At 47.3% G+C, this 11,746-nt stretch overlaps 1 protein-coding gene across 2 annotated transcripts in view; it reads right to left on the reverse strand.

Moving 5' to 3' along the window:
* Positions 1–6,711, reverse strand: part of SERINC5 (serine incorporator 5) — a 102,428-nt gene extending 95,717 nt beyond the window's left edge. The window contains exon 1 of one of the 2 annotated variants that reach the window (XM_035014741.1): positions 6,552–6,711. In XM_035014741.1, coding sequence (XP_034870632.1) covers positions 6,552–6,578 — 27 coding nt within the window. In that variant the 5' untranslated portion in view covers positions 6,579–6,711. The remainder of the gene's footprint in view (positions 1–6,551) is intronic. The other variant, XM_035014742.1, reaches the window with a different exon arrangement.
* Between the last annotated feature and the right edge of the window lie 5,035 nt (positions 6,712–11,746).

An 11,746-nucleotide genomic window follows, 5' to 3' on the forward strand; every position in this document is an offset into this window, starting at 1 on the left:
GAGATAAGCCCTGGCCTCCCTTTCTCAGAGCATTTACCAAAGAGGGCTTACGATTATGAATTCTTCCTGTCCCTTTGAGATGTATATGTATTTCCTACGACTCTGGAGTGTCTTCCTCAAGGACCCACATGCCATTCCTTGGAAAAGTAATCATCAAAAAGGACAGTCTCAGTGGAAGGACAATCTTAACTTGCCAACTAGCAGACACAGCTGGCCTAATCACAAGGACACTAACCACGCCTGTAACTTTTCACATCCCTAACTCTACTGGGCCCCACTCACTCCTCCCTACTCCCTCATTCCCCCTTGAAAACTCTGGGCAAATGGGAATAGAGCTCAGCTCTTTTCCCCACTGTCAGTGGCTACAGAATAAAAGGTTTTCACTGTTTTAACATCTAGCTTTATGTGTCTTTGACCATGGATAGTTCCTGGTGGCATTCGAGACTTTAACCTAACAGACATTAGAAATGGGCTTTCGGGGCACCTGGGTGGCTCAGTTGGTTAAGCGACTGCCTTCAGCTCAGGTCATGATCCCAGGGTCCTGGGATCGAGTCCCGCATCGGGCTCCCGGCTCGGCAGGAAGCCTGCTTCTCCCTCTCCCACTCCCCCTGCTTGTGTTCCCTCTCTCGCTGTGTCTCTCTCTGTCAAATAAATAAATAAAATCTTAAAAAAAAAAAAAAAGAAAGAACGAAATGGGCTTTCATTGGGGAAAGTCTCAGTGATTAATACGATCTGGCTGGAAATACCTTGGCCAGGGCATTCATGCCCTTACATGAACTGGCTCGACCACCACTGGAGAGTGAATGTGCAACCCGGGAATGGCGCCATGGCTGCGATCCATCCATGTGGTCCTGCTAGCTTGGCAGCCTTGGTAGGGTCCTGCACACTAGAATACAGCTGCGTCTAGTGATGCAGGTGAACGTGCAAGTTCCATGTCAGTGTACCAAGAAGGGCAAAGAGCTGGGACTTAATGAAGCCTCAGATCAGGTTGCATGACTGTTCTGTACCTGCCTGCCAATAAACATCTGCATGTGTGGTAGAATTTCATCTGGAAGAAGCTAAACCCTACCCACCCACAACCACTGGCAACTACCAATATCTATCAAAGCAGTCCAGCAGCTGTGTATTCAAAACTGCCTGAGGCTCATAATACACAACATTAATGAGCAACTGTTCCTGATTATTTATACATAATCAGAATAATAAAGGATGGCAGTCTTGTAGTTAAGAGCCCCAACTTGAGTCAGATAGACCAGTGTTCAAGGCCTGGCTCCACCGCCATGTAATATCAGTCAAGTTCATTTATTTCTCTGTACTTCAGTTGCCTCCCCTGCAAAAGGAGGCCAGTTAGAACACTAATCGCCCGTTTAGGTTGTTGTGAAAAATGTACGCCTAAAGAGCGACAGGTAGGTAGACGACAGCGAGCACGTTGTGGGCAGGAAATAAACTTCAGCTATTGCTACTACTATCATTAATGCTTACACTTGCCTGGAGTAAATCCTGTCAAGCTTTATTCTCAAATTGCCCTGAAAGCACTGTCTAGATTTTTCAATTATACAACTCATTTACCACTGACAGTGTGTACCATCATTTTCCGTAGCTAGCTGTCCCCACATTTCCACCCCAACTAGCCCTTAAGTTTCAGGAGAGCAAGGAAGCTTTGTTCATCATCCAGTCTTCAGGGACCCGCCACAGCGCTGGGTACCCACAAAGTGTCGAGTGACCACTCTCTCCTGTCATCTCTCCTTCCATTAGCATCCATTAGCAACAGCATAAGCAAAATCTAAGTGCTTATCAGAGTCTGTGCAAAAATAAGATGACCTGGAGAATGTCCAGGCGCAGGTGGGTATTGGCCAGTAACAAACTAAGAGTTTTGGGGTTCCTTACTCTGTGCCAAACCATGTTTTAGAGACTGTATGTCTAGATCCCATGTAATCCTCAAAATAACCCCAGGAGGTATTATCACACCCATTCTACAGTTAAGGATAATAGAGGGTAGGTAAAATGCGCACATTCACACCAGCCTGGTTGTCCAGATTACCCAATTCAAACCCTGAACTGAGTCCGTAGCTCTTTTCTGGCTTACACATTTTTCCTAAAGGTCTTCAGTTAAAGTCCCCAAAATTTCTATTACCAACCTCAAATTTCTCCCAATTTTTTTTTAAGATTTTATTTTTATGGGGCGCCTGGGTGGCTCAGTCGGTTAAGCGTCTGCCTTCGGCTCAGGTCATGATCCCAGGGTCCTGGCTCAGCAGGAAGCCTGCTTCTCCCTCTCCCGCTCCCCCTGCTTGTGTTCCTGCTCTCACGCTCTCTCTCTCTGTCAAATAAATAAATCTTTAAAAAAAAATTTAAAGGGCGCCTGAGTGGCTCAGTCGTTAAGTGTCTGCCTTCAGCTCAGGTCATGATCCCAGAGTCCTGGGATCGAGCCCCGCATCAGGCTCCCTGCTCTGCGGGAGGCCTGCTTCTCCCTCTCCCACTCCCCCTGCTTGAGTTCCCTCTCTCACTGTGTCTCTCTCTGTCAAATAAATAAATAAAATCTTAAAAAAAAAAAAAGATTTTATTTTTAGGTAATCTCTACACCCAATGTGGGTTTGGAACTCAACCCCAAGATCAAGAGTCGCATGCTCTACCAACTGAGCCAGCCAGGCGCCCCCAAACTTCTCCCAATTTAAACATCCAACTGGGGGCGCCTGGGTGGCTCAGTCGGTTGTCTGCCTTTGGCTCGGGTCGTGATCCCAGGGTCCTGGGATCGAGCCCCGCGTTGGGCTCCCTGCTCAGCAGAGGAGTCTGCTTCTCCCTCTGCCTCTGCCCCCTGCTTGTGTTCCCTCTCTCGCTCACTCTTTCTGTCAAATAAATTCATAAAATCTTTAGCCTCCTATCTCACCTAGTAAATGGCACCATCATCAATCCAGTTGCCAGGGACAAATCCAGAATCGCTCTCATTCCCACACCCCACTCCTAATCCACACAAAAGTCCAATTCTACCTCTAAAATTAGCCCAGAAACCCACAACACCGCACTGTAAACACGACAGCCTATGTTAAGATAAAACACGCTCTCCTCCTCGGACTACAGCAACAGCAGATGGCCAAGATTTCAGCTCCATCGGGAAGCATTTGTGCTCACTGCTACAGCCTGCTTGCACACAGAGGAGGCAGTTAAAAAATATTCACTGAATGAACAGCTCTGACTGCTCTCCCTGCCTCTACTCTAGTCCCTGATACAGCTGAGTCTTCACAGCTCCCAAAGTGATCTAAGCGTAAATCAAACCACAGCCCTCCCTGGAACGGGAACAAAACCCGAACTCCAAACGTGGCTGACAGTTGCTGGCCACATCCGGACCTGCCTGCCTCTCTACCTCATCTGCTTCACTGATGACACCCTGGACTCCCTTCCGTTCCTCGAAAACCCTGAAAGGCCCCTTACCCAGACCGTGCCATGGATGCCTCTCCTTACTGATCAGTCTCAGTTCCGGGAGCATCTTCTCAGACAGGCTTCCCCAGCAAACTACCCAAAGCCCCTCTGCCACCAGGTCTGGTTACAGTACCAGTACTGACCGTTTCACTGTTAACATGTTTATGGGATGCCCCCACCCACAACGGGACGACTGAGGGCAGAGATGATGTCTGCCTGGCTCATGGCCCTATCCCTAGCTCCTGGCACATGGTAGGTGCTGTGATATTGTGATATAACCAGAAACAGAGATTTGGTTTTCCTCCTGAGTATGGGAGGACCAGGAGACTTGTGACTGGCATCTGAAACGCGGGGCGAGACAGTCTTATCCGACTAAGCCTGTGGTGTCATAACTGAATTGAATTGTTGTAAGTCCAGTTGGTGTGCGGGGAGTTGGGAAATTGGTTGGTGCGGGGGCGGGGGTGAGGAACCCTACACATTTGATATCAGAAATGCTGTGCGAGGGAAGCCTGGGTGGCTCAGTCGGTTAAGCATCTGCCTTCAGTTCAGGTCATGATCCCAGGGTCCTGGGATCGAGTCCCACATCGGGCTCCTTGCTCTGCGGGAAGCCTGCTTCTCCCTCTGCCTGCCACTTCTCCTGCTTGTGTGCTCTCGCTCTCTCCCTCTCTCTCTCTGACAAATAAATAAATAAAATTTTTTAAAAAAAGAAATGCTATGAGTAAAAACAGTTCATAGGTGCTCAAATTAAACAAACAAGATTGGTAGAATAGAAAAACTCATTCGTTTATTCATTATAATTAAAAAAAAATTTTAAATGAAAAGATTGGAAGACTTAGCTTTTTTTTTTTTTTTTTTTTGACAGAAAGAGACAGCGAGAGGGAATACAAGCAGGGGAAGTAGAAGAGGGAGAAGCAGGCTTCCTGCTGAGCAGGGAGCCTGATGCGGGGCTCGATCCCAGGACCCTGGGATCATGACCTGAGCCGAAGGCAGACACTTAACGACTGAGCCACCCAGGCCCCACGGCAGACTTAGCTTCTGATGGTGTTATGAGGTTTTTTTTAACGTACACTCCTTAATAGCCCCATCCGGATGAAATCAGTGTCATCAACCCCTCACTGCCTTGAGACCCACCACAGTGTTGCCTCAAGCAGCCCAGAGAAAGCAGAAGTTAACTTTCCTGTGATGAATGGCCAGGATTTGGTTCTTTCCAAAGTCCTGAGAGGGGGATTTTAGAAACAACTCATTAAATCCTGCCAAAATATCAACCATACCAATAATTTTTTTACAAGACCACTTGAGTACTGGTAATCATTTTCAAAGCCCTAAATTAGCTGCTTGGAGTCACAGAAGGCCTCAAGGGGCTTTCAAGGGACTAGGGGAGGACAGATGCCCCTAAATATCTGTAATTACTAAATAATGGGAAGTGTGGCGTCAAATTGGAAAGCATCTCAAACAACAATTAAAGATTTGCAACGCTTTGAGATTGAGAACATTCAGAAAATAGCCTTTCCCATCCACCTTGGTCTCAAAAGCCCTGGCAAGGTGGTAAGCATCATCTCTCTCCTTGCCTGACTTAAGGCAAGTCATTACACCTCAAGTTAAAAACCTCAATTTTCAGGAGGACCTGGCTGGCTCAGTCGGTGGACCACGTGACTCTTGGTCTTGGGTTGTGAGTTTGAACCCCAGGTTCGGTATGGAGATTACTTAAGAATAAAAACCTAAGAAAACCCACAAAAACCTCAATTTCCTCATGTTTGAAAAGGCCAACATGAATGCATGCCAAGTACTGTATTAGACCTCAAAAACCAGGATAACTTCACAAAGCCACTGGAACGGGGACAGATTATCTGCCAGTATAATCGGCCAGTTACAGAAACTCACAGGTGAACCCCTCCATCACTTACGGACTGGCCTTGATTGCCCTAAGGGCTGAATGTATTAGAAAGCAAGAACAGGGGCGCCTGGGTGGCTCAGTCGTTAAGCGGCTGCCTTCGGCTCAGGTCGTGATCCCAGGACCCTGGGATCGAGCCCCACATCGGGCTCCCTGCTCCGCGGGGAAGCCTGCTTCTCCCTCTCCTACTCCCCCTGCTGTGTTCCCTCTCTCGCTATGTCTCTGTCAAATAAATAAATAAAATCTTAAAAAAAAAAAAAAAAGAAAGCAAGAACACCCCAGTACCTGAATGCCCCCGGAGTTGGATTCATTTGAAAAAACATACCATTAAAATTGTGTACAGAAATGCTGTACAGACTAGGGAGGATAGGGAGGAGGGAGCTCCGCATCCGGAAGACTTTACCTATTTCGTTAGTTTCTTACTCAGCGGGAAGGTGTAAAATTAGCATTAAAAGAGTTAAAACCTAGTAATTCTCCCCAGATGCGCTACTAACCAGTAGGAGTCGCCTATCCCAAGTAGACATGTATGTTTTAAGATATTATATGTGTGTAACTGGGAAGTTCAGTCAAAAGGAGGGACGGGAAGGCTCGCGCTCTGCCCAGGCAGCCGGGCTGCGTCCAGCCAGGGTTGCGTCGGGAACTCAGGAAGCAGGGCTGAGTGTTCCCTGCACCCGGCCCTGAGCAACATAGTTTGGAAACAAGGTTTCGAGACGTTCTCGAAGGCACAGAGCCAAAGCTCTAGGTTTGCTAGATGCCAAGTGCAAGCTGCCTGGGCCATATGATCCGAGTTTTGTTCGCGGCATGAGAAAGGAGACGTTGCCCAAACGCACGTCTTTTTCTGGGCTCTTCGGGTAGGCAGAGCCGGTGGGCTACCGAGCTCAGCACCACACACTCGTGCCAGGAGGAGGAGGGGAAATTCTCCGGGGACAGTCGGGTTCCTTCGCCCGAGCCCTGCCTGCCCCGCCCTAGGCGAAGTCCCTAAGACCTGACGGGAAGACCTCGGGGTCTCCTCTCGGGCTTACCCGTGTCCCTCCAGCCCGCCCACGGCACAGGGTTTCCCCGACGGCTGCCCGCCGTGCTCCGCCCGATGCACTCATCCAGTCTGCGCAGTGTCAGCCCCAGACGACCCAGCCCCGGCCCACTTACAGCCGCGGATCTGGGGCGCGCATGCAGGGAAGCCGGCGGTGGCCTAGGCTCCTGGTCCCGTAGCCCGATCCATCGCCCCCCTGACCTCCCCCCCGCTCACCTGGCCCGCACAGCACTGCGCTGACATCGCGGCGGCCGACGACCACGGGCTTACTCGCCCGCTCCGCTCCGGCCCTCCTGGCTACCTCCAGCGGCGACCGCCCCTTTCTGCAGCAGCTCACTCCTCCACGCCGAGCAGCCCCAGGCGAAAGCCAGGCACCGCAGCCTGGGTGAAAACAACCACCGCCAAGCCCCGCCCCGCCGCTGCAGGCCCCGCCCGCCCCCTCGAGCCACGGCCACCTTCAGCCCCGCCCCGCTCCCGCCCCTTCCCGGGCGCTCCGCCTCCGAGCAGGCTCGCCCGGGGCTCGCACTTCCGCTGGCGTCAGGCGGCGGGGCGGCGGCGATCACTTCCCGGTGCGGCGCTGGGCTCCGAAGTCCGCCCACCGTCGGGCGGGCCCGGCGTCCCAGTGCTCGTACGCACGCCGGTGTGCCAGCGCTCAGCCTGCCTCCCTCCTCCCTCGGCTCCGATGAAAGAGCTGATGGCTGACTCCTGTGAAGCTCAGATCCTTAACTGAGCGATTGCGGAGTGACCTGCACCGAACCGACGCAGTAGGGACGGCCCACCGAGTGCTGGTCAGCTCTCTGCCTCGCGCCGACTGAGATCTCCCCTGGATCCCTGTTTCTGAAATCCCTTTATCTCCCTCCTCTGCCAGGAAAACTAAACAACTTGGGAGAAGTCCCCACTTCCCGAGCTTCTTTGAAGCCATGGGCACTTGGCTGTTAGGCCCTGTCTTTCCCAGGGCACGTTGGGGGATTCGGTGAGAGCCCTTTTCGCTTCCCTGGATATTGATCTATTTTCCAGCCTCCATCCCTGCCCATGGACTCACTTTGCATCCCTGCTTCCTTTCACCCCACCTCACTTTAAAAAGGGTCCCCAGTAATTGCTTATTACATGCAGAAGATAGCGCCCCTAGTTCTCCCTACCCAAATCTGCTCTCCTCACAATCACATCAAGAGAGGAGTGGGGAAAAAAGAGAGAGGAGGAGAAATCGGAGGGGGAGGCGAACCATGAGAGACTATGGACTCTGAGAAACAAACTGAGGGTTCTAGAGGGGAGGGGGGTGGGGGGATGGGTTAGCCTGGTGATGGGTATTAAAGAGGGCACGTTCTGCATGGAGCACTGGGTGTTATACACAACAATGAATCATGGAAGACTATAATATCAAAAACTAATGATGTAAGGTATGGTGAATAACATAACATAATAAAATTTTAAAAAATAAAGAAAAATGAAAAAAAAAAAAGAGTTCGTTATTATGTACTTCGCCCCAAGCCCTTTTACTTAAAACATAACAGTACCCATTTTAGAAATGAGGCTCTGAAGTTAGACAATTTGCCCAAAGCTTCACAGCAAAGCTGAAGAAGCAAAATTGGGCCTGGAATTCACTTGCCGGATCCCCTTGCACTCGATGCAAGTCTTGCCCTTAAATGAACTCACTTCCAAGACAGAGCCCTTGGCCAAGGAGTGTATTGTTGGGCAGAATACAGGCTGGAGAGTGGGAGGAAAGTCGGATGGGAACTGGTCCTGAGGTTTTATGAGCTGTGCAGGATCTCCCACAATCTCAAATGCCGGAGTTTAGAGGAAGAAAAGTAATAGAGCAGGACCTACTCAGAGCCATGGAAAGTAATGAGAATTGGCTCTAACTAAAATTTGGAAATAATAAAACAGAAAAAAAATTTAAAACAACATAAACAGTAGCAGACCAGTGCAGCACCCTGCTCCCTGGTGGCCCCCCACTCATCCACTCTGGCCCCATTTCTCACCTGGGGAGATTGGTTGGACACCTAGAGTTTCTGTCCAGGTGGGAAGAGCTAGGCAGCTTCTGGGAAAGGGGAGGTGTGACATTTACATATGTTTGAGCTGTCTGGGATCCAGGCCTCCTATCCAGTTAAGGAAACTGAGGCTCAAGAAGGCAGAGAATTCTCACCAGCAACCACTGGGATAGAGGCAGAACTGGTAGAAGGATCAGGCCTCCTGACCCTGAATCCTGTGCTCTTTTTGCCAAATCCATGCCAGTGTGGGAGGGTTCTATATCAATGCCAACCTCCCAGAGAGCTAACACAAGAATTAATAACCCAGGGATTTGTCAACCCTGCCCCAAGGTATGGAAAAGCAGAGCGGAAGCCTGAGCTTCCAGAGTCAAGAAGTTGCAAATTTTAACTCTACAGAGAACTGGCTGGACCACCTCTTAGTCTCAGTGTTACCATCTGCAAAACAGGGCTAATAACACACTCTCCACCGATTAGAAAAACTCACCCCTACAGACTATGCTGAACAGGGCCTGGCCTTCTTAAGCACTGACTAAATAACAGCCCTGACTGGTATTAATAAACAAGTTTAAAGGATAAGAAATAATCTGTGCAAGCTGATACCCCCCCTCCCTGCTGGAAGAGCTCACAAGAATGTGGCCTTGTGTGGAGCTGTACCACCTTCCTAGCTCTGAGGTTGTGCGGTTACTATTTAAGGTCTGGTTGGTAGCATCCTTTGCATCTGTGCTCGGTTAACAGGAATAGAAGTAATGTCAGCAGACATAACATAAAACAGTGACACCTTAATTCTATTTTAAGTGCTCTGAAGACTTTTTCGAGAAAGACAGATGTACATGGTGCTCCTAACATGTAGATACGTTTACAGTCCATCTCTTTTGATTTGGATTTTTCAGGAACAAGCAGTAATATCCTTGCTTTAATAAGACTAGCTCTTGGCAGACCATGTGAAATATTTCAACCACAAAAATTTTCTTAAATTAACTAAATTAGCTCCTTTTATGCCCATATAATTATATATGTATATATGACATATTATAAATAACCAGCTTATAATTTGCGTTTTTTCCTCCTGAATTTGAAGTGCTTTTTTTGGTTTTTCGTTTTTAGGAAATAGAAGTCAATGTTGAGTTTTAAAACACCACTCACTGAACTGAAAACAGTGGTATACACATATTATTAAAGAAAAAAGCTAGTCATAGACACCTACAAAACTTCATTATAAATTTAACGTCCAGTTCAACAATGGCTTAAAAGCAAATAAAATTGGGCGCCTGGGTGGCTCAGTTGGTTAAGCGACTGCCTTCGGCTCAGGTCATGATCCTGGAGTCCCGGGATCGAGTCCCGCATCGGGCTCCCTGCTTGGCAGGGAGTCTGCTTCTCCCTCTGACCCTCCTCCCTCTCATGCTCTCTGTCTCTCATTCTCTCTGTCTCAAATAAATAATTAAAATCTTTAAAAAAAAAAAAAAAAGCAAATAAAATTAATTATTCCAGTTCCCTAAAACTTTCTCAACTTTGGAAAAAAAGAAACAACAACAAACCCTAGTGGTGCATTCTGTTAGTTTGGTTTGTTTTTTTTTTTTTTTAGTTTTTTTAAAATTTATTTTTATTTAAATTCAATTAATGTATCATTGGTTTCAGAGGTAGAGGTCAGTGATTCATCAGCCTTATATAATATCCAGTGCTTATTACATCATGTACCCTCTTTAATGTCCATCACCCAGTTACCCCATCCCCTAAATCCCTCCCCTCCAGCAACCCTCAGTTTGTTTCCTATGCTTAGGAGCCATTTTATGGTTTGTCTCCCTGTGTTAGTTTTTATTTTTATTTTTTAAATTTATTTTTAAAGATTTTATTTATTAATTTGTTTATTTGTCAGAGAGAGAGAAGGCGAGCAGAAGCAGAAGGGAGGGGCAGAGGGAGAAGCAGGCTCCCCGCTGAAGACGTGGGGCTGGATCCCAGGATCCTGAGAACATGACCTGAGCCAAAGGCAGATGCTTAACGGACCGAGCCACCCAGGCATCCCTCCCTCTGTTAGTTTTTAAATATAAAAGAAAAGATCTCTCTAATCTTCACTTATAAACTCTCTAGGGACCTCAAAGTAGTAGTGGAAGTTGTATTAATTTCAATTACAATGAACAACGAAGTATTCATTTAGAAACAAAGAGCTATAAATTGAGGACCCCAAGCAAAAACTAATCAGAACCCTGTAGTGCCCTCACCCTACTCTTTCTGGGAAGTGCATGCTCCTTGATTTCTGTTAAATTAACATGTGCACAATGTTTTATTAAATATCAAAAATAGGACAAAACATAGAATGAAAAATAGCATCTCCCTTCTCCACACCCTACCTTTCAGTCCCCTCTCCAGAGGCAACCACTTTCAACTAGGTTAGCAGTTTTCTCCTATTTACCTCCATATTTTCATTTTTTTTTAAAGGTTTTATTTATTTGAGAGAGTGAGAGAGAGAGAGTGTGTGCACACAAGCAGGGGGAGGAGTAGATGGACAATCAGACTCCACGCTGAGCACAGAGCCTGCTGCTGGGATCAATCCCAGGACTATCACCTGAGCCAAAGGCAGATGCTAAACCGACTGAGCCAACCAGGCGCCCCTGGGAGGATATTTTTTTTAATGTACTTTTATTTTTCCAAATTCAAGTAATGACTGTAAATAAATTAACAGTATGTTGCCTGGTCAAGATTCTTTGGTTGATGCTTTAGAGAACTGAAGAAATCTTTTGTAATTATCAGTTATTTTGTCAGTATGGAAAGCTAATGATTCTTTACCACTCAAATGGTGCCTTAAAGTGTTTTGCCTCAGTATTTTAAAGATTTTCCCAGGAACTCATTCTACATTATTAATTTCCTTGATAAGTCCTTTGAGTATATCTAATAGAAAGGAAAATACTTTTTTTTTTTTAAAGATTTTATTATTTATTTGTCGGAGAGAGAGAGAGAGCACAAGCGGGGGCGCAGGGGGGCAGCAGGCAGAGGGAGAAGCAGGCTCCCCGCTGAGCAGGGAGCTCGACGTGGGGCTCGATCCCAGGACCTTGGGGTCATGACCTGAGCCAAAGACAGATGCTTAACCAACTGAGCCACACAGGCGTCCCAGGAAAATACTCTTTTTAACATCCCAGGGAACCTAAATTCCAAATTAATGAAGAGGGTAGAGGGTCGTTCAATAGGTTTTCAAAGTTGCTCAGTCCTTCTGGGAACAAATTAATGTTTTCTAAATCTTCAAGTTAATAGACTAGACTTACTATCAGTGGAGAGAAAACATATATATGTATTATATATGTATATATATTCCTGCGCCCATTCTGAGTTGTGTCGTGTGTAGGGGCCAAGGACAGACTGCCCCAAGATGGACCATTTGGCATGAAGATTTTTTTTTTTTTAGTTAAAAGCAATCAAAACCCTGCAGATTCA

This window comes from Mirounga leonina, unplaced genomic scaffold (genome assembly GCF_011800145.1).
Source record: "Mirounga leonina isolate KUSES-001 unplaced genomic scaffold, KU_Mleo_1.0 Mir_168, whole genome shotgun sequence".
Classification (NCBI taxonomy): Eukaryota; Metazoa; Chordata; class Mammalia; order Carnivora; family Phocidae; genus Mirounga; species Mirounga leonina.